Source organism: Fonsecaea multimorphosa, assembly GCF_000836435.1.
Source record: "Fonsecaea multimorphosa CBS 102226 unplaced genomic scaffold supercont1.6, whole genome shotgun sequence".
In the NCBI taxonomy this organism is placed as follows: domain Eukaryota; kingdom Fungi; phylum Ascomycota; class Eurotiomycetes; order Chaetothyriales; family Herpotrichiellaceae; genus Fonsecaea; species Fonsecaea multimorphosa.
The window spans coordinates 613303-634471 of NW_015971640.1; the positions used below are offsets into that span (position 1 = coordinate 613303).

The 21169-nt window shown below is 52.4% G+C and overlaps 9 protein-coding genes across 9 annotated transcripts; 5 read left to right on the top strand and 4 right to left on the bottom strand.

Moving 5' to 3' along the window:
• Positions 1-154: 154 nt before the first annotated feature.
• On the top strand, positions 155-3259 carry Z520_03963 (uncharacterized protein; the record flags this gene model as incomplete). Its single annotated transcript, XM_016774473.1, has 1 exon — positions 155-3259. One exon carries the CDS (start codon positions 155-157, stop codon positions 3257-3259), a length of 3105 nt encoding a protein of 1034 aa, XP_016634400.1.
• A 275-nt stretch (positions 3260-3534) lies between these two features.
• Z520_03964 (uncharacterized protein) lies at positions 3535-4521 on the bottom strand (the record flags this gene model as incomplete). Its single annotated transcript, XM_016774474.1, has 1 exon — positions 3535-4521. One exon carries the CDS (start codon positions 4519-4521, stop codon positions 3535-3537), a length of 987 nt encoding a protein of 328 aa, XP_016634401.1.
• Positions 4522-5947: 1426 nt separating this feature from the next.
• Z520_03965 (uncharacterized protein) lies at positions 5948-6385 on the top strand (the record flags this gene model as incomplete). The annotated part of the gene is made up of 1 exon (XM_016774475.1): positions 5948-6385. The coding sequence occupies one exon, from the start codon at positions 5948-5950 to the stop codon at positions 6383-6385; it is 438 nt and encodes a 145-aa protein (XP_016634402.1).
• A 350-nt stretch (positions 6386-6735) lies between these two features.
• Positions 6736-8091, bottom strand: Z520_03966 (uncharacterized protein; the record flags this gene model as incomplete). Its single annotated transcript, XM_016774476.1, has 1 exon — positions 6736-8091. The coding sequence occupies one exon, from the start codon at positions 8089-8091 to the stop codon at positions 6736-6738; it is 1356 nt and encodes a 451-aa protein (XP_016634403.1).
• A 1257-nt stretch (positions 8092-9348) lies between these two features.
• Positions 9349-11299, top strand: Z520_03967 (uncharacterized protein; the record flags this gene model as incomplete). Its single annotated transcript, XM_016774477.1, has 4 exons — positions 9349-9754; positions 9818-10190; positions 10296-10911; positions 11003-11299. 4 exons carry the CDS (start codon positions 9349-9351, stop codon positions 11297-11299), a joined length of 1692 nt encoding a protein of 563 aa, XP_016634404.1.
• Positions 11300-12154: 855 nt separating this feature from the next.
• Z520_03968 (uncharacterized protein) lies at positions 12155-14905 on the top strand (the record flags this gene model as incomplete). Its single annotated transcript, XM_016774478.1, has 1 exon — positions 12155-14905. One exon carries the CDS (start codon positions 12155-12157, stop codon positions 14903-14905), a length of 2751 nt encoding a protein of 916 aa, XP_016634405.1.
• Positions 14906-15204: 299 nt separating this feature from the next.
• On the bottom strand, positions 15205-16710 carry Z520_03969 (uncharacterized protein; the record flags this gene model as incomplete). The annotated part of the gene is made up of 1 exon (XM_016774479.1): positions 15205-16710. The coding sequence occupies one exon, from the start codon at positions 16708-16710 to the stop codon at positions 15205-15207; it is 1506 nt and encodes a 501-aa protein (XP_016634406.1).
• Positions 16711-17064: 354 nt separating this feature from the next.
• On the top strand, positions 17065-18030 carry Z520_03970 (uncharacterized protein; the record flags this gene model as incomplete). Its single annotated transcript, XM_016774480.1, has 1 exon — positions 17065-18030. One exon carries the CDS (start codon positions 17065-17067, stop codon positions 18028-18030), a length of 966 nt encoding a protein of 321 aa, XP_016634407.1.
• A 609-nt stretch (positions 18031-18639) lies between these two features.
• Positions 18640-20720, bottom strand: Z520_03971 (uncharacterized protein; the record flags this gene model as incomplete). Its single annotated transcript, XM_016774481.1, has 4 exons — positions 18640-19458; positions 19512-19811; positions 19859-20355; positions 20405-20720. The coding sequence occupies 4 exons, from the start codon at positions 20718-20720 to the stop codon at positions 18640-18642; spliced, it is 1932 nt and encodes a 643-aa protein (XP_016634408.1).
• Positions 20721-21169: the final 449 nt, after the last annotated feature.

The window sequence follows — 21169 nt, forward strand, 5'->3', positions numbered from 1 at the left end:
CAGGGGGGCAGCTCGAACCCCGTTATGTAAGCGCGCACGTGATGCCGAGAAATGTCCCGAGTCTCCTGGCTCGGCTTTCACTGGGTCTGACACGACAAACCACAAGCTGTGTCTCCAGAACATCAATGAATGAATCGCCGTCGTATTGTTCGTCATGGCCCAGGCACGAGATGTGCTGAACTACTACAACATAGCCAACCCGTTCCCCACAGAATATCCGAAAGAGCTGGACAGCGATGATGAGGACACGGATGCCGCCGGCGTCCGGCGGTCTCGCTCCCGTTACTCAGCCCTGGAAAGGACCGCTAGTGAGAGGAAGAGTCTTCTTCCTGGGTCCCAGAGGACGGTCGAGGGAAGAGCAAACCTGGTCCAGAAAGATGAACCAGATCCGTTGGGCGCTCCGTTAAGCGTCGTGACCTCTTTAACGAACCTGGGCCACTCGGTGGAAAATGATGCCCGGACGAGGAACAAATTCATGCTCTCCTCGACCACGTTTTCTCCCGAACTATTTCTGGCCACAACTCATTCCGACGATACCACAGAAGACCTGATACAAGGATCCAAATATCTGGCTAGGTCCATTGACCAGCAGTCGGCGCCACTCAAAGCCTTGGTGGAGACCAACTTTGAGCGCTTCGTTCGCGCCAAAGCCACTATCGACAATGTCTATACGGAAATGCGGAATCAGGGAATGGAGTCGCATGCTAATAGCCCTCCATCTCCCAAGCATTCTCGTCGTATCAGTGGCATCCACTTTCGGAACATTAGCAGTGGCAGCGCTGCTGGGATGGCATCCTCTCAGCGTCCGAGCAAAAATGCACTACGCAAGGAGACGGACTACGGCGTGCAAGGAATGAAGAGCTCACTCTCGGAGGTCAGCCAAAAGGCCGAGGAAGTCTGGGGACCAGCATTAGGAGGAAAGGAACGAGAAACAAAATTAAAAGTCATTTTGAATGCGTTGGAGAAGGACAGGGCAATCTTTGAGCTGGGTTCGAATCTGAGCGAAGCCATCAACCAGAGAGACTACGACAGAATTGTAGAGCTATACAATTCTGCTCGTCGGTATGCTGCTGAGGCTCGAGCCTTGGGCGAAGAGGTGAAACAAACTGGACGGGGTCTTTCCGATGATGAAGTCTATCGAGTTGTCATCGTTGGGAAAATGTGGTCAAATGTGGATGAACAAATAAAGGCCCTGAAACGGGATATTTGGCGCAGACTTTCCAGCACTTCGGCCGCTCTTCCGCTTTCCGGGATCTCCCAGGCAGAAGAGCATATGGAGCTTATCACGGTCTTGTTGCACCTGGGTGTGGAAGAGAGTCCGATATGGGTGTATCTCTTGAGCAGGTACGATTTCTTGAAGAACAAGATTGCCGCCGTCGTGGAGAGATCCAAGATTGAAATCGAGATTCTGCGCCGCCGACTGGCAGTTGGAGAACGTCCATCCTCCGAGACTGTTGCGGTGTTCTTGCGGCAAGCCTCGAAAGAGCGGCCCGAAACTCTCGACACTGAGGACGTTATCGATTTCTGGAACTGCATCCTGACCTACTTCACGAAGCTTCTATCCTTGTCGAGCGGATTGCTGGGAGAGGTTGTCGACTTTTGGGAGACAGCACAGTCGTTTATCGACGGCAACAAACAGAAAAGCTTACCCACTGGCTATGAAGGCGAGAGCAGCAAACATCTCCAAATGTCGGAATCAGAGGCCAATGGGTTGCGGAGCGGCGCTACCGAGCTGGTCAGCCAGCTGAGGGATGCTGTCTTCTCCCTCTTTGCGGATCCGCCCGCTGAAGACATCTCGTCTTTGTTCTCGCCAGTACCAGGATCCGCCGGTACACCCACTACCCCTCACATGGGAGCCGCCTTTTCTCCCACTGATGGCCGAATAGGCAGACTTGATCCCAACAACCTACCTGCGGCAGCAGAAAAGAAAGGCGAGCCATGGGAAGATTATGCATTCTGGCCACCTCACTCCAATGCCCTGAGCGCTGTGCACTATCTTCAGAAAATCCTTACCCTTGTCGGAGTCGGTGCCGGCGAAATGGTGGCTCTGGGCCCAGTGAGCAACAACAACGCGATGTATGAAAAGATCAAGGCCATGATCGCAGGAGCCCGAGAAAGATGTATGAGAGCTGTCTGTGAAGCCTGGAGCAAAGATGCGGAAAGCTGTAAGTCAATGGAGGATTGGGTGAGGTCGCCAGAGAAACGCGACCAAACTCGCATGCCGATGTACATTGAAGCCTTTGAGAGAAAAGTGCTGCTGGGTATGCAACAAGTGTTATATCTCTCCGACACGACCACCAAGCCAGGAGGTCGCGACATCCTTACGCCCCCGCCTTCGAAACTTTTGCAAATGGTACGGACTCAGCTCGTTAGCAGCATTTACAAAGCAGTCAGTGGCATGCTAGAAAATACGGAGGCTTTGAACCAGGGGGATGAGGATGACTGGGTCTTGGTGACGAGCCTCAACTCAATTGCCGTCGGTGCTACTCCCAGCGAAACGCTGATGCAAGACGCCATCAACGCCTCAAGCCGCAATGTGCGCATGCTACTGACGATGTCGAACCTGAAAGCCCTGCGGAACGAATATGTACCATCACTTATTCAACTGTTTGAGTCTTCATTCTCCGTGAAGCTGGCAGAAGAGTCCAAGACTATCAAAGACGTCTTTGGTCAAATCGATGCGAAACTTTTCCACGCATACACCCGACCCATGGTTGCGAACCTGACTCAAATCATCAAAGACGGTATCAATTCCCCCAGTTGGGTACCTACAAACCCGAAACCAGATCAAGTCAGACCATACGTTTATGCGGCATTGATGAGGCTAGTGATGGTCCACACGGAAGTCTCCACGACCGTCCCAAGCACCACAGGCTCGAACAGTCCTCTGCTGGGCGAGATCCTGTCCTACATGCTCGAGAACATCTCGCAAGCTCTCCTTGATGGGTTCAAAGAGCGCAAACCCAACACGTACAGCCTTCCGGCGTTGATGCAAGCGACCCTGGACACGGAGTTCATTGCGCAGACGATGACGCATTATTCGACACCCAAGGCCGGAGAGACCCAGGGCCAGATATACACAGAGTTGGACAAGAGGACGACAAACGAGGCGAGGACGAGATTACAGCAGGAATTGGGCGATATGCGGATGGTGTTGAAGAAATTGAGGGACGGCAGTCGGAATAGCTTTGGCTGTTTCAAGAAACAGAGGAGTAGTGATAAAGACAAGTCGAGACAGCAAGTGCCGGCGTTAGCCTAGGGAGAATGGTAAAGATCAACACGGGGTAGGATGGTTGGAGTTGGTAACGCTGGTGATGATATTGCCCGCGATGGTGCCTGTTCAGAGCGCCTGGGGCGCACTCAGGTTTGATATCTGCCTGCGGAGCAAGTTCACTGAACGACCATTGTAGTCAAAGGTCATGTCAATGGCATGCTCTGTGGTTTAAGCCGCAATGTTGGGTCGATGTAGATGCCTCATCCGTCTCATCCCAAATGAAAGGCCGTGCCTATCTTCCATTGGGCTCAGGTACATGATTACCTTCGCCCCCGTTTCCTGCCTCTTCCTCTGCGTCCTCCGCCGCGACCTCGTTTCGAAGGCCCGCTCCTCTTCTGCTCGGCTTCCTCTTCCTCGTGTTCCTCGCTCTCCTCCTCGTCCTCGTCCTCCTCGGCGGGCGTACTCTCCTCGTGCTCCTCCTCTTCGCCGTCCTCGTCGTCCGCGTCCTCCATCACCTTGTCCTCATCCTGCTCCTGCTCTACGATGCTCGGCGCCTTACTCGTCCTTCTGCTTGCGCTTCGCTCGCCTTTCGGCGTCTCCAGCTCGTTCTGCAGCCGTGACAGCCTGCCGCCGCCACCGCCGCCGCCTGCGCGGGTCGAGGCGCGTCCTCCTCTGCCTCCTCTCCCTGACATCCGACCTGAGACGCTGACAGGCGAGCTCCGCGGCTCGTCCGTGTCCGCTACTGTGCTCTCCCGCCTCGTGCCGGCGGCGGCGGACACGACGTCCGGGCTCGGCGGCTGCGTCAGCGGACTGCTCTCGGTGCTTTCTCCCAGCGCCAGCCGTCTCTCCCACATCATCTCCTCGAACTCGTCCCGCGGCAGTTCGAATTCGCGCCAGTACTCTGCGCCCCTCGAACTGCTGACACTCCTCCGTGACTCGTCGCCGCCGCCGCCACTGTCATCCTCGACGCCGCTGGCGGCCCCCACGCCCGAGCCGTCGAAGATGATGGAGTCTTCCCGCTCATCCAGCTTTTCCAAATCATACAGGCTCGCTAGCTTTCGCCAGATCCCTGCCGTGGAGGTGTGGCTGTCCTCCGGGTTGATAGCCCCGCTGGACAGGAGGTGGTCCCGGATGGCGATCATCCGGAAATGTTTGTGCATCCCCACCGGTTTCCAGCGCACGATGGATTGGAGGAGTGCCGATTCTTGTGCCGGTGTCCAGAGGTTGGTGTCGTCTGCGGAAGAAGGGGTGTTTGTGGTGGAGTGGTGAGGTGATGCCTCCATGACGGAGGCTGTGATCGTCGCCATAGTAGAGCTCTGATTTTTAATGCTGAGACGGCATGGAAATTGTACGTGGTATATTCTTCTTCTGAAAGAAGGGAAGGGGAAAGGGTCCAATCGGCCCCGTCTCGCGATCTCCTCAGAGTAAGGTTTTCTTGACCTGTCCGTACAACCGCACAAGGTCGATCGGCCTTAGCGAGACAGTCAGACTCCCGTTGGAACCTTTTCTCTGTGTGAGATTTACACTGGACAGAGTCCTTGGAGTCAGAGTGTTGGACTGCAATAATCAATCTCTTCCTTTGTTTCCTTTTCTTGTGGAAGCCCTCTATGTCGCGTTGACTGTTGAAAGAGTCCTGCGAGGTTTTGTCAAGCTGGATTTTGATTCGTCGTGCGGCTTAGTTTCCTGTTTCAGACGCGGTCAGGTCAAAAGGGGCAAGGCTCGATTCAATTATCTCAGCCTCGTCACTCTGCGGCAGCCTCGCCACAGCCCTTCACAAGATGAATCTATCCTCCATTTCGCTCTTTTGTATTTTTCCGTGGCGCGGACATAGAAAGACCCGGCTTGCTCAATTAAACATAAGCATCCCGCCATTCTGCGAAGGGACAATTCACACCCACGGAAACCACATTCATTCCTGTGTGGCCACATAGTTCCCCCTCCCTGGGCCGCTTCGAGATGGTAATGGTGGAACATGCATGCATACGAAAAGCATAGCATCGGGTCAACGTCACCGGGCCTACGCACAGTGCGTACATAGCTCTGATATAGTACCGGGCCATTCTTACGACCAAGATCTCCGCCTTGTGAGCGAAAGGTGTGGCCCGTTTGTGGTCAATGTGTCTATGTTAGAGAATCTGGAGATCAGGCCATGGAGGCTGGTCCCAGATCCATTCCACACTTAGTAGTAAAACCATTCGACGGTTAAGCAGTCAAACCCAGAATTGCCGTCATCGATAGAAGACGGTCGCTCAGCCTCGTCTCAAACTAGTACTCCCAATGAATCCCCCGATGTTCAATTGGCGTCGAATATTATCCAACACCGCACGGAAGTCTCGCCAATTTGAGGCCTGGGTGGTTCTCGCGCTCCAAAGACAGGGCCCCCTCAGCTCCGTTGATACCGCAAGATGAACCAGAACCCAACAAAGGAAACAGACAAATTCTTCAAACACCCTGGCTACTATGCCGACGACTCGCACAAGGCCGGGCTCGTCTATGGAGGTTGTAGGAGGCCTGGACTCGCAAAACTGATGCGCCTTTATGAGCCCTAAGCTCTCTACCTCCACGTCGCAGCCAGAGGCGTTCCCTACTCCTACTTCTTCAGAGTCTGGGATGTCAACTCCGGAGTCTAGAACCCCCCATATCGCCTTCAGAAGAAGGATGTGAGAACTCTGGTGTCCTATGGATGCCTAGGGATCCAGGCCATTGTTTATCGGTATCGACGGATCCGAAGGCATGCCTGTAACATGGCTGAATTGCCAGCTCATCAGGTCTGATGATCTGCCTGTGGACGTTGTACGCATAGAATACTCTGAAATCGAGGCGACGGCTCGACCCACGGTAGATTTGAACAACCTGAAAGACGAGCTCGTCGAAGACCTCAAGGAACTGGCGAGTGTCGGGCCTGGTGACGGGTCTCTAACAAGAGAGCTCTCACGTTCCATGGTGGCAGCATCAGGATCAGAATTTGGTGGAAACAAATCCGCGTTCGTTGGGTCACTGGCCTGCCTCGAACGCCGGATAAGGGTCTCGGAGGCTCTGGGCGTAAGCGGTGTCAAGCCGGCCAACTTTGCGGCGCAATGCACAAGCTGGCGCCTACACGAGTCGTCGGGAATTCGCTCAGTGGTATCTTTTGAGCTCAATCGCAAATACTCATCTATGACTTGTTTGTAATCGCTGCTTCCTGGACCTGCGTTCAAGGCCCGCTGAACGTCAGAAATTGCGCGATAAAGAAGGCGGAAATACCAGGATTCATCTGAGGGGACATCCGTAGAGCGGTAAGTGATTGAAACTTCCCAACGTGAAGACACAAGGAAGGTCAACGTCACAAAAGCTTGTCTGCAAAGCGTACCATTGATGCGTTGGTCCGCTTGGCTCCCAAGTACGCCATCAGACAGTTGGAATGAAAATGATTTCGACGTGTCGGGGTCTTCCAAGAACCAACGAAGCATTAGCTGTGCCAGATCAACAGATTTCGCGCCGATAAAAGACCCCGGCAGAGCTCTTTCCATGAAATTTCTGAATTACGCGTTTCTCTTCCGCAGGAAACGTTTTATAACGATTAGAGCATGGCGGATAGTGTATTGGACGACATCAGAAGTATAGAAATACGCAATAGCGGCTGATGGGCTGGCTATGGGCCCTGGGATTCTGGTGTCAATGGAAAGACTAAAGCCAAGCTGCGACAGAGGAAGTGTAGATCCAACAATCCGATGGGCGGCCTGTTCAAGCGTCTCCACCTCCAATGACTTCACTCCGACTTGAAGGACTTCTCGCATACACTTTATGGTGTCCGGGTCCGCATACTGCTGAACCGCTTCCACCCATCTGTGTAGCTTTGGGACAAGGTCTTCTGCAGCCGTCTTCTGCTCTCGAGTCCATGCAGAGCGAACGCAACACATGGCAAAGAAGAGAAAATAACAGCTGGTCTCGATCTGCGCTCCTCCGAGAGTATTGAGTTCAGAAATAATCAGGAAGAAGATTTCAAAGGCTTCTGTATAGCACTTCATGTTGAAAAGTAGCTCAGCCAGGTCACTGACCCAGCCGACAGCCCGAAGGTGTCTATACTCTAGCCCGATGCTGGTTGATTTGTATGAAGGCAATTCAAGCCTCGGACAGGTCGTCACTTCAGGTTGTAAATCGGATGTATGAGTTTCGTCTGCGAATGTGCTTCTGGGCAAACGCGGAGCTGAGTGACCGTCGGCCGGGACTGAGCGCCCAAGGTCACTGGTTTCCGGCTCGCGCGCAGCAGTATCTGAGGCTGGTTCGCCCACGAGGTTCCCCAAACCTCCATTCTGCAGTCGAGATGCACCGGTAGCCTCGGCTTGATCGATTGAGTGTGCTTCGAGTTCCAGACCTTCCAATTGCTCTAGCGTGGAGGCTTCGAAGTCGTTAAAACTGCCCCCAATGGGCACTTGCTTGTCAATTAACACAGCCTCTGTGTTAGAGTTCGGGATCTGCGTCTCAGGAGCGACCCGAACCGTAATTGGGAGATCTAGAGATCCCCTTGCGCCCCGAAGTAGTTGCACATTGTATTTGGCGAGCCCCCATTTCTTCGTCTGGGTGTTGAACTGACTCCTTGTGACATGAATATTACTAACGCTGAGTTGTCGTAGGATTTCTGAGATGGGGACACCTTGGTCAACGCGGTTGGAGATCATTGGCTTCAGTTCTTCCCATCGCTCCTTGGAGAGGCTTGGGTTCTTGGATGGGATATTTGGGTGCTGTTCCTTGAACCGAAAATCTTTGCTGACCTTTAGGTTCTCGGATAAAATGTTTGGTTTCTGTTCCTCCAAGCGAGAGCCTTCCGGGAGACTTAGATCCTTGGACGTCATTCTCGAGTTCTGTTCCTCGGAACGAAAATCTGACAAATCTCCCATCGCTGTGTTCCCGACTTCCTGATGGCTCTATTGACGATGATGAACCAAGGAGAAGCGTCTGTAGAGCTCGATCGAAAGCCACTCTCCTCGAGGACATTCATGGCTTGTGATGGGATATTAAATAAGGCTGAAAAGGGCGGGGACTCCTTGCGGCCGTTGAGAATCTCCTGAATCAGCCTAGTTCAGGGGCCAATGAGGGACAAGGATGAGGCAGCCAATGGATGCATGTCTCTATCACAACCACTTTGCCAATAACGTCTCTAAATGGGGTATATTTTCCTGTGCCGAAAAGAATATAGGAGGCAGCAGGCGTGAGAAAGCCAGGCTGGTGGATGGGAGAAACATGGACTTCCTATTATGGATATTCTCAAATTTAGGTGCATGCCAGGTGACCTGGTGGTAGGTCGTAGAACAAACCAGGTTCTTGCATGTCAACAATACGAGGTACGAGACACTCGACTGATAAACCTCGGTCATCGGCTTTCGTCTACCCCTTGTGTTGAGGCAGGCTCTCCCTTCAGCGTCCTTCTCTTCTGACTTCGTATGAGATAATGCCCGACTGTCGCGTGGGTCAGAGAGGCCCACGTACGGCACGAAGTGCGTTGTTTTGACTTTGGCGCTACTAATTGCGCGATGGGTTTGCGGACAGGATGATCCTGATCCTGCAGCCTCGCTCCGCACCTGTCGCCAAATATTCCAAGGCCGACATCTACGGGACCACAACGAAATCTCGTGGGCTAGATCTACCTACCAAGATGTCTTGTCATGGAGACGACAAGTGGGTGGAGTCTCTGCTATCGATCTTGATTGAATATCAGTGCAATCGATGGACCAAGGGCACCGGCAAGCTTGCCGACTTCCTCGAACCCACACAACTGACTGCGACAGATCTGGCAAATGCGCGCGTGACTCTTACGATGCTGCTGAATTACCTTCGTCGTTCTTTTGTACGAGCATGGACGGAATCAACGTCACTCACAGCCTGCTAGCATTTGGTGATTTACTTATGAGTCAGTGACCTGGAAATCTTGCTCTTTGCCATAGCCCAAAAAGATCAGTCTCCAGTCTCGATCTCAACAGCGACGTCTGGCCTCGATTTTCTTCGTTCCGGGGGATTGTCGTTTTCGAACTCGAGGCTCTTCTACTGAAATTTTCTCGTCTCCTCGACTACAGGCGGGACCGAGACCATTTCAGTTACACTGGAATGAAAAAAGGGATCACTGGTCTGATTAGTCTGCATACTATCTCCCGCCAGACATGGCCGCCCTGAACGGACAAGACGAGCCTCCAACCCAAGCCTGCCAAAACTCTGAAGACGCCAGATGCTGCAAGAGCGAGACAAGAGCCCATAATGAGATATCAGAAGCAATATCACCACCCAGAGAGCCAGCAAAGCACCCAAGATCAAACTTGAACAACGTCTCTTCCAGGTTGCCGGATCAGGCGACGGAAGCCACTCCTGCGGACTTACAACCCAACCTGGAATCACAAAAGAAACCCACCATCACTGCTCAGTCGGAAAGGAGAGGGCTCTTCGCTTCCCTGACGATAATTGCTGAGGTTGATGACCCATATCTCTATCCCAAAGGCAGAAAATGGTTCATAACGTTCGTGGTAGCTTTTGCTGCTGCGGCTACTTCGCTGGGGAGTGCCATCATTTACCGTAAGTCATTTGATCTAAATACCTAGATATGACTATATATCTGACCACTGATCTCCTCATCAGCGGCCCTGGCCGACACAGGCCGTGACCTTCATGCCAGCCCCACCGTCACCAACCTCTCCGTCGCGCTCTACATGCTCAGCATATCCTTCTGCCCTCTCTGGTGGTCAGCCCTAAGTGAAACCGTAGGCCGTCGCACAACCTACCTTGTTTCTTTGTCTCTTTTTGTCCTCTTCGCCATTCTCTCTGCGACCGCCAAATCGATAGGTGTCTTCGTCGCTATGCGCATGCTTTCTGGAGGTGCCGGTGCATCGGTACAAGCAGTCGGAGCAGGTACCTTGGCCGATATTTGGGAGCCCTTTGAAAGAGGTAAAGCCATGGGTCGTTTCTACATGGGCCCTTTGTGTGGACCGCTGCTCGCTCCCATTATTGGCGGGTAAGTATCAAACATATGGCAAAATCTCAAAATCCCGAGGGGCTTCGTTCTCTATTCTGTCATTCCCTGATGTAACATGTTATACGTGCTGATATCCTCGACAAGGTTCCTGGCGGCCCAATGGGGCTGGAGAAGCACCCAGTGGTTTCTGGTAATCTATGGAGGCATTAGCCTTGCTTTCCTTCTTTTCGCACTACCCGAGACGGTCAGAATGCGCGAGGAACCCAACAAGAGCGTGGCCCAAGATGGAGATATGATACCCTTGGCGTCCACAACTCGTTCCAGAACGAGACAATATCTTCGCCTTTCCCGGCTGGTCCTGTTCGACCCCCTAAAGATGGTCCTGCTTCTCCGTCACCTACCTATTCTCTTCACGGCTTATTGGGCGTCGCTCGCATTCGGCACGCTATACATTGTCAACATTTCTGTCCAGGACGTCTTCGCCAATTCTCCCTACAACTTCTCCGTCTCCAAAGTCGGCCTGACTTACATACCTGCTGGCTTTGGGTTCTTGATCTCAGCCTTGTTCAGCGGCAGGTGGGCTGACTATGTCGTGGCACGAGAAGCAAAGCGTGAGAACAGATATGATGAGAATGACAAGTTAATCCTGCGCCCTGAAGATCGAATGATGGAAAATGCTTGGGTTGCTGCCATCGCCTTTCCCATCTCCCTGATTTGGTATGGCTGGAGCGCTGACAAGGGAGTGTTCTGGGTCGTGCCGGTATGGACTCTCTTCTCCATGCTAATTATCACTCTGTTTGTTCTTGGGATAGGTTATGTTCTTTTGAAATCCATCTAACAAGAACTCATAGTTGCTGGCAACCCTCGTCTTCGGCCTGTCCGCAATGCTCATCTTCGGACTAGCCGTCACAATGCTGACCGAGTTTGTCCCTCGCAAACCCAGCAGCGGCGTCGCGGTGGCCAACTTCCTCCGCAATATCTTTTCCTGTATTGGCACTATTCTGGGAAACCCGCTAATTCGCGCTGAAGGTACTGGATGGATGTTCACGGGCCTTGGGATCCTTGTCAGCACGGGCGCTCTGGTTATTTGGTGGATGAGGGCGAGGGGGGCTCTGTGGCGGGAAGCCAACAGAGGGAAGGTTGGCTGACAGAAAGTCGTCTGTGCAAGCATCTCCAAGGACAGATGTGCAATGTTAACGTGGAGAGGTGCTCCTAATCGGAGACGTGCATCTAGCCACCAATATCTGCTGCATGTATGGAACGGTATGGCCTTGTGCACTGTCTATCCATGGGGTATTCTTTACCCTCGTTTCTGTAGGAAACACGCCATCCGAGGAGCATAGTCGCCCAGTACACGTCCGCGTGCACCGTCGCAGGATTCATTATCGGCCTCTATTGCGAGATACCCACAGTCCTCTAGGAGGATTGCGCGCTGGTGGTAAGAAGACGACTCGCTTGTATCGCTCGAAGATCAGTCGGTAATCATTAGATGTCAAAAAAGTAAGAGGTCAACAGCGGCCTAGATTAGGGATATATATATATTGTGAGAATAAATCCGGCGGAGATAGTTGTCTGAGACGTGGATGCACGGGACTCGGTTCAATATCCCGTGATACCGTGTCTGGGAAGCATCGGCAGCAGACCTCAGAGCTTTTGGAAATCCGAAGACAGTTTCCGTCAAGCTGCACGGACGTAGGTCTCTCTCTCGGGTCTCGACGAGTTTGGATTGACAAGGCTGAATGCGACAAAACGTGGATACCTAGGTACCTACTCGCTAGGCACGGTTTTGGAGCAGCTTCGGGTACTCCATAGACCCATGGCCGCTTTAATCCCCAAATCTCTATCTCCGTGTGGAAGGCTGGCGGGGTCTTAAAGCAGCGAAGAACTGGAACGCGTCAATTCGTCGTCCTACGCGTTGGAAAGAGCCGCAGTTTGTTCACCCACCACCACCACCAGCAGACGAGAGACCGCAAACATCCCACAATGACATCAAGCATGTCACTATGTCAACTTCAGAACCCCTGGACCCGTTCTCGGTAGAACACATCAAAGACTCCGGTCCTGCACCTCTGCCCTCTGAGGCAATTTGGGACGGATTCCTGTTCCATGGACATCTTGAAAGCCAACTCCTTCGGCTGGATGAATCTGCACTAGGACCTCTCCCTGTTCTCAAAACAGACGTTTTCCAGTTGAATTTGGAAGATGTGTCTCTACAGGACCTGTCCCAATCATCTTCCGCGGTCACGTCCGACTCCGAGAACGATCAGTTCGAGAGCCTCGACGGCGATAGCGTGCAAGGAGAATGGGACAATGTCTGGATCTTGCCAGAGATTCAGATAAGAAAGAGAGGGGGGCTGGTGCTGACTTGGGACAAATTTCTGGATGAAACACATCAGGAGCCGGCATCAGCATATCTCAGCGAGACGGATCCCTGGGTCTTTAACTCCATCCTCGAACCAAACGATCAAAGCCCTCCAAAATATGTCAAATCAGACATTTTATTGAACGCTTTCTTTGAACTGTGTATGGGGCGAGACTCTGTATTGTTCAGATGGGACGAGAAGGACGCTATGTTCGTTCCTCAGTGGCAACTTCTTTCGGCTCGTGGATACAGTTCGACACTGGTGCGGAATTGCTTCGACATCTTTTCGACAATTGGAATAGACACCAGATACCTGAAGAGCTCTTTTCAGTCATTGGACAACAGCCCTCCGCATCTCTCATCCGCCAGAGTAACTTTCCTCTCCGCTGCCAGGTCCGTGCTGTATTCTGTCCACAAGTATCTCATTGAATTGAGACCAAACATTCTGTCTCTGCTCCAGCTGAAAGGCATCATGAGAAAGGTCGAAATGGTTGTTGATATGCTGAAACAATGTGTCGGCGCCGTACAGACCAACCAAGTGGAAGACTCAATCATCCTCAGCTTGATGCAAAAAGCAGCTGGACCAACTCTCGATCATGGTGGCCTATCTGCACTATTACAAATGCTACTTTCACGGACATGCTGCCCGATGCTAGTTCTTCTGAGCGAACAGATAGGACTTAGCTCAACGCAACACGGGAGCTCCAGGGGCTCTTTCGCACTAATTTCGTCTGCCGACGAGGCAACATGGGAATCACTATTTGACTCAAAGCTCTCACATGCGATATCCGAGGCCCAGAAGTGCCTCGAGATATTGAGCACTCACTCTCCAGACAGTTCCATCTTTTCCGCAACTGTGCTCGAATCTTCGCCACTGAAGAAACTCGAAGCCGGGTTTCATCTATCAACCATTTCGGCACTTCAGGCTCGAGCCGTTGCATATGAGGAGGCGATGAGGTCGTTAATAGTGTCTGCGGACTCTTCCACCTCTACAAGCTCCCTTGAGACCCCTGCCTCTGAAAGCTTCGATCGGGAGGACACTGTTAGCATGCAAGCGGCCACCTCGTGTACCTTTCGGTTACAAGTGGACATTTTTAAGGACAGTACTCATTATTTGGATGAGAGCAAATATGACGAGCTTGAAGACCAAGTCATCATGTACCTTGAGGGACAGGATTTTGGAGACTCGCCGCTGCAGTTGGACCTGTTAGCCTCCCTCAATTTATCTGTCGCACCCCTCGTCTCCGCACAACACAGGTTGCTCTCATACTCGGCATTGCGGCTGCTTTTCGAGCAACATAATCTTCTTGGTCACCTCAATCTGCAGAAAGATCTCCACTTGCTCGGAAATGCGTTCTTCTCCTCTCGTCTCAGCACAGCTCTGTTTGACCCGGACCAGAGCAGCGGTGAGGGTAATAGAAGGACAAGCGCCGTTACTGGCCTTCGTTTGCATGTTCGAGACACGTGGCCTCCTGCAGGCTCAGAGCTGAGATTGGTGCTCATGAGCATCCTATCTGACAGCCTCAGCCCAGCAGACCGCGCATTGGACGAGACGATGTCTTTTGCAATACGGGATTTGCCTCTCGAGGAGCTCGAGAAGTGTCGAGACGTCGATTCCATCTACGCACTTGACTTCCTTCGACTTCAATATGCCGCGCCCAACGAAATACTGGGGGCGGTCATAACGCCAGAAATACTGGACAAATATGATCGAGTCTTTCAACATCTTTTGCGTACGCTGCGCATGCAAGCCGTCGCGCAGAGTATGTTGACGGAGGGGTTCAATCACCAGTCACAGAAGACGCCCAGGGGTGGTCTCTCAAATCACAAATTCGTTGTTACGATGCATCATTTCGTGTCAAGCATCGCGGAATACTACCACAACACTGCTATTGAGTTGAATTGGAGGAAATTCCAAACCGTGCTCCACGCTGCAAAGGCACGCCTCGACAACAGGGATTATATTCAAACCTTGCGTGTCGTGAAGAGTCTGGACCATCTCCGCGTGTTGCACGAGAGAACATTGAACAAGATCCTCGGCGCCCTCCTGCTGAAACGGAATCAAGCCAAGTTGAGACATATGCTGGAAGAGATTTACGACGTGATACTTCGATCCGCGGCTGAACGGCGCAAGAGCGTCGGACCGATGGATGCCGAAAACCATACTATATGTGCTACCACCGATGAAACTACGATGAGACGACTGCACAAGGAGTTTAAAAGCAAAGTTGCGCTTTTCATTGATGCTTTACGCGTTCATGCGCAATCTGCTGAAAAAGGGCCTGGAAAGAAACACGCTGATGAATTGGATGTTGACGATGACGAGCCGGATGTCAATATGTTCGAGTACCTGCTGTTGAAATTGGACATGTTTGGATATTGGACGTTGTAGATGGCATGAATATATAGAGATGCCGCATGTCGGGGTTCTGAATGGTAATGAGGAGAGGATGAAAAAGAGTGACGGCTGCCACGGAAGGGCTCTGGCTCTCGCAGTTGCTGTAATGAACATGATACCCCACGTCAAGCAAGATCACATCTTGCGATATTTACAAAGATGTTGGACCTTGCAAAATCTATCGCTACGTAGATGCGTCATGTTCCTTACTCCTCGTTATGCAACTGCACATGGTCTCTAGATGATTTCTCAAAGGACTCCATCTCTCCACCTCAATAGGTAGATATAGTAGGTCAAAAGACCCTCCCCAAAAGCGCCGTCGAGATCTTGACGCCGACCCACCCTGCGCAAATCAGGACACCCGTAGCAGCCAGCAAGGTATTCAGATTCCTCCTTTCAATGCCCACCTCTTTGGCCTTCTGTTCGTCGTCCTCACCCTTGGCAGTCCCCAAGCCTAACTCGGGCACGTATTTGAATTCAAAAACGGTCGGCTCACCCGCTAACCCGTACTTTCCCTCCACAATCAGCGCCCAAAACACTTTTCTAAGCGTCGCGATCTTCCGTCTGTCCAGGGCGGGTATGGAGCGGTATGTATAGCACAGACAGGCGAAAAAGATGCACTGCCCGGTCATCAGGGCCCAGTACCACGGTCCCGGACGACCCAGGCCAAGAGCGTCGGCGAGGTCGTTGCCGTTGAGCCAGCGGGCGTTGACTTCCAAAAAGCTGCGGCTAGCGTATGTAGGTGGTTGATTTTCGAGGCAGCGGATGATGTTGTTGGCTAGGATCTGGGACGTGTTGGATGGGTTGATCTCGTTGAGGAGCAGGGATTCCATCATGCACTTGGCGCGTTCGGGCGTGGAGAAGTATTCCGTGGGTGTGCCTACGTAGTAAGCGATAAGGCGCCACAGGGCGATGTAGTCCTCGGTTTCTTGTCGGCGGAGCCATATCCCCTGCCGGGGTAGGGAGAGGTAGATGATTGTGGCGGAGAAGGTGCCGATGGTGGCGATACAATCCAAATCGTTGATGGGGATCCCGTACTCCTCGACGCTGTAGTAGCTCGGTCGCGTCTTTGTGAGATGCATGATCCGTTGCCGCACGGCGGCGTGCAACAGGCGCACTCGCACGGAACTCGCAAACCCGTCGCCCCCGGGCTGGATGCTCTCGAGAGACCGCGTGCACTCGAGAATATGCTGCGTCGTCTCGAACAGGCGATGTCGCGCCACTTTCACGGAAAACCCGCCCGTGCGCGCCAGCACTTCTACCACCCGGTTGGCGCCCATACCGCCCAGAAGGGATTGATACGCGAGACCCGTGAGTGTGGCGGCGCCGTAGCGGTAGAAGACGTCCTGTCCGCGGCGGATTTGCGCCCAGTCGACCCAGTCGGGGACGGTGGTGACTTCGTCCCAGAGTTGTTGAAGTTTGGGGTGTGAGGAGTGGTGATCCCGGAGAAGTAGGTAGAGGTCCCGTTTCGACGACCTCTGTGATGCTGTCGAGGACGGTCGACTCGTCTTATCGACTGAGTCATTCATGGTCGAACTAATTGACCGCTGGGAATGGTTTGCCACCACGCTCTCCAATTGAGCATCGTCCGTCTTCTGTTGCGGTGGCTTGGCTTCATCTGCAGAACTGCTGCCCATCTGTTTTAAAATCTCGTAGCACTCTTCTCCGAGGACATCATAGGTATGTTTTAAAGGATGAGCTTGCTCGGGAGTAAGATGGCCAGGAGTTAATTGGAAGGTATATCCCCAGGCTGTTCGTGTGTTTTCATCGCGCCGCCGGAATGGATTCGGCCACGCCATATTAGTATGAGATCAGCCGACGAAGGTTTTCGATCGACGGCATACAGACCAGAGTAGGGTAAATATATGCTTGAAAGGCGATATGAATATATATTGTATGTTTCTCGACAAGTTCTTGATCTAGATGAATCTTGATGTCAAGTGGTGACCCGATGATCATCCACGAGTCATGATCTCGCTTAATCTGCGGCAGTTTTAGTCACGCAGCTTGATGGATCTTTGGGAAATTTGGTTCAGGCTTGGATCGCCGCAGAGAAAAAGGAACCTTGACCTTCATCCAAAACTGCCTGTACCATTAGCATCAGACTTCTGGGAGTCAGACCGTGAGATCCGGGAGGTGCTTGAGAAGAGAACATGTCTCTCAGCATGCAGACCAGTAACAGGGTTTTTCGGACCGTCAAGACCATCTCGAGACATTCTCCACGCGCATTGTCTCGCCGTGCCCATACCATAGCGTTCTCTCCTCCACTGAAATCCCACGATCCATTCCCATCGTTGTTGAAGTCCAGCACACGACCTACACCCACAGTCCTGACGACATCTGTGTCTCGAGATTGTAATGTCCACAAGAGGCGGAGATATTCTTCCCAAGCACACGCGGCCACGCCAGGGGCCGATACACTCTGGGATGCGCAGGCACCAACGCGAGGGGAGGGTGTACAACAACACAATGAGACAAGACCGGTCCGAAGATACGACCGCAGAAGTGACAGACTGGGACAATATGAGGATGGAGGGATGGTTGTGATCTCGTCCAAGGGTCATTTTCGAGACAGGCATGGTCGACCATGGTCAAAATCATCCGAGGAGGGAATTGCCAATAGGACAGAAGACGCGGGTGTGGGTATTGGTCCTGTATCAAAGCCCAGAAGGAAACCGCGCCTACAGCTGCGAGACTTGAATGTGAAGCCGAAGAAGAAACTAGAGCCATGGCAGGCCCAAAAGGCTACTCTCTCAAGGAAATTTGGTGATGACGGATGGAATCCGCGCAAGAAACTCTCGCCTGATGCCATGGATGGGATCCGTGCTCTGCACGAAGAAGATCCGGAGCGGTGGTCGACACCTCTTCTTGCAGAACATTTCAGGGTATCTCCAGAGGCGATCCGGAGGATATTGAAGAGCAAATGGCGGCCGAGAGACGAGGAGGAGATGCAGAAAAGGAGGGAAAGATGGGCGAAACGATACGATCGAATCTGGGATCATCAGGCAGAGCTTGGGTTGAGGCCACAGAGAGTAAAGGACAGGGAGGTCGAGGACCCCGACGCCTTTGATGAGGAACTGAGAGCGAGGGAGATTCTGGACAATGCACGCAAGGCTTGATTTCAGCATCACCGATTCAGCTGATTCTACTTGATGCTAAAAGCTAAGAATGTTGATTGTGTTGGAGTATGTGCCTGAAGAGGCCAGTGTACATGAAGCAGCTCTGGCCGACCTGGGCTCCTGTGACTGATAATGATACCGAAGGAAAAGAGAAAAGAAAGAAGGACAAAGGGAAGCTCTCCGCCTGTCTGCTGTCAGTCCGTCGACGCAACCACCCCTGGCAGAATCCTTCACCTTCAATATCACAGTGACCGATGCTCGGGTGATAACAAACACGATAATCCTTGAGCTCTTGTGTTATACCCTGTGTGCTATTTCTGCTCGGTGTCAATCCTTCTCTGTCTCGACCGCGGTTTGACGCTTTGACATGTGCTGATACTGATGGCTATGCGTTCTCTTCTGTCAGGCGCGGTCAGCAAAGGTCTGCGCTGCCAAGCGTTGATGCCAGACTCACTAGGCTCCTGTTTCTGCCGTCGACTTCATCTTCCCTGCGAACTTTTCTATCGACTCACCATCAATCTTCGATCACGTGTCATCTCACATCTGATACACCACGGCAAGAACGGTGGCAGTCCAAGCAAGACCAAGGATGTGAGGCACGGCTAGCCACTAACTAGCTGCGGTGTATTTGATGCCCTTGAACCCCTGCATTGGCTTCCACAGGCCAATCTTGTCGTCATACACCATGCTGTCACGACGCTCCGGCATGGTTGGTGGCCAGATGGCATAAACAACAGGTGTCAGGTACAGAGGGATGGTCTCAAGGAGAGCAAGTCCAGGAAAGCCGACCGAAGCGATGAAACGAAGCCAAAAGGCCTTGTCACTGATGAACTCGCCGTCGACGATCGCCGCCTTGAGCTCGGCATGGACTCTGAAGATGACCACAATAGACATGACAAAGAAGAGTACAACGTGCCACAAGATACCTTCACGGCGATGGAGATCCCAGAGTCTCTGAAAAAGAGGTGGGCGGTTGTTGACATCTCGTTCTTTGACGGAACCACCTCCAACGCCGCTCACTCCGAACCCAAGACGAAGACCACCCAGACGCTTTGGAAGCAAGGTTTGAAGAACATCGCGAGAGAAGTGGTGACCCATCCAGACTCCAGTTGCAACGCGGCGACGGACGCTAAGGTAGTATCTACCAAAGACGGACTTGATATCTCCAATCAGTTCCAGCATGCGAGTGATCCCGAAGAGCATCACCGCCCAATACAACGCATTCCGAGATGGGGTGGCAATGACAGGACGACCGTGATAAAGGCAGACGAAAGCGATGACAGAGTTGGCAAGCTTGGTCAGCGTCATCAAATAAGGTCGGCAGCTATGGTGGAGCATTGCGAGGCGTTGAAGGCGCGACGCTTCCTTAAGCCGGGTGTCATACAAGGTGAAGTTCATGCTGAGAGCGTCACGGATATGTCCAGTCCACTGTCACTGTGTCAGTCATTGACAGAATTTCGAAAGATCATGTTCACGCTTACCCAGCGTCGGCGTTGCTTCAGATGAGTGAGGATGCAATCTGGCTGCAATCCCCACTGCAAAACCTCATGGATCAAGACGATCTTCCAGCCTTTGCCATGAAGGAACCAGCTAGTGATGAGATCTTCGGTGATGGAGAACTCTGGGAAGCCACCAATTTCCGTCCAAGCCTCCTTGCGCATGATAAAGCCACTGCCCGGGCACCAGGCGACGTTGACTGAGTCTCGGAGTCCATCATCAGCGGCGGTCCCAGTCGAATTGCCCTGGTTCAAAGGGTCATCATTGGGAATGTTATAGTGGTGCTGTCACTGTCAGTATTCTGGAAGTCAATGAAGATATAATCCCTTACCTGAGCGGCAGTGACCATCCCGATCTTTATATCTCCAAGGGCGTGGGGGACAAGGGCACGAAGGAACTGAGGTTCAGGCATCATGTCGGCATCGAATACCGCCAGAAAATCATTTTGCCCTCCGGGAAGGTCAATGACGAACTCGCGCATGGTCTGGTTGAGATTGCCAGCCTTGTATCCATGGTTCTTGCCGGTGGGCTTCTTGCGAGCATGGTAATAGAGGTTGGGATATCTTTCCTGCAGTTTTTCGATTTGGAGGCGAAGGCTTTCCATGTTCCCGTCATCGGCCACGACCACTCTGAATTTGTCCTCAGGCCAATCAAGCTTGCAGACGGCTTTGACGGTATCTAAGACGACATCGTCCGGCTCACCGCAACAAGTAACAAAGACATCAATTCCTGGAACATTGGTACCAAGGATGCGAAGTGTTGGTCGTGGTTTGGAATCACGCACAAGACCGACGACGATACGCCAGGACCCGTCTAAGATGGATGACACTTTGACAACATTAGCCGATTTCAACCAAAAGAGGGCGACTACACTTACTGTTATCATAGAGCTGCCCAAGGGCGAAGAGATAAGGAGCCTTTGGAAGCCCATGACCTCGCCACCAAGTCTGGAGCACGTTGAGGAAGAGTACGCCTAGGTACGCGCAGATGCTGATGACATTGATCCCGGTAAGAGCGAGAGAGAAGAGGGAGGTTCGATAAGGCTGTTTCTTCTCGACCTCGACAATGCGGTATGGCGCTTGGACTTTGACATTGTCAGCATTTCCATCGTCATTGTTGGTCTGAATTGTGACGGCTCGGTGACGAACACCTGAGTCGTGCTCAGCAACAGGGACAAGCGGGTCCACAGCCATGCTGAAGACTACTCAATCTTTGGCAGAGCGTCTCGAGCTGGATTGTGTAAGGAAGGTTTGTAAAAGTGTCGAGATGGATGATGTGCAAGAAGAAGGAATGTGCAGTGTCTACAACACAGTCCAACGCAGTCAGCGCCTCAGCTGTCTCCAGAGACAGCTTTTGACGGAGGCTACGGGAAGGTGAAGATACACAATGCCTGCAAAGGTTTGGATTTGATGAAGGATGATTGAAGAAGGGAGGGTGATGATGAAGGAGATGATAAAGGGAAGACGAGAGAGGAGGGGTGAAAAGAGGAAGAGTCTTCACTGCAGAGCCGCCAGTCCCAAGTTGGAAGGGGTGCCGGTCTGCCTGCGCTGTGCTCTCTAAAGTGCTGTGTCAAGAAGGAACGCAGGCAATGCTTTGGCTTCGGACCTTCTGTTCTTCTGCTGTCTTCTAGACGGGCAGGTTG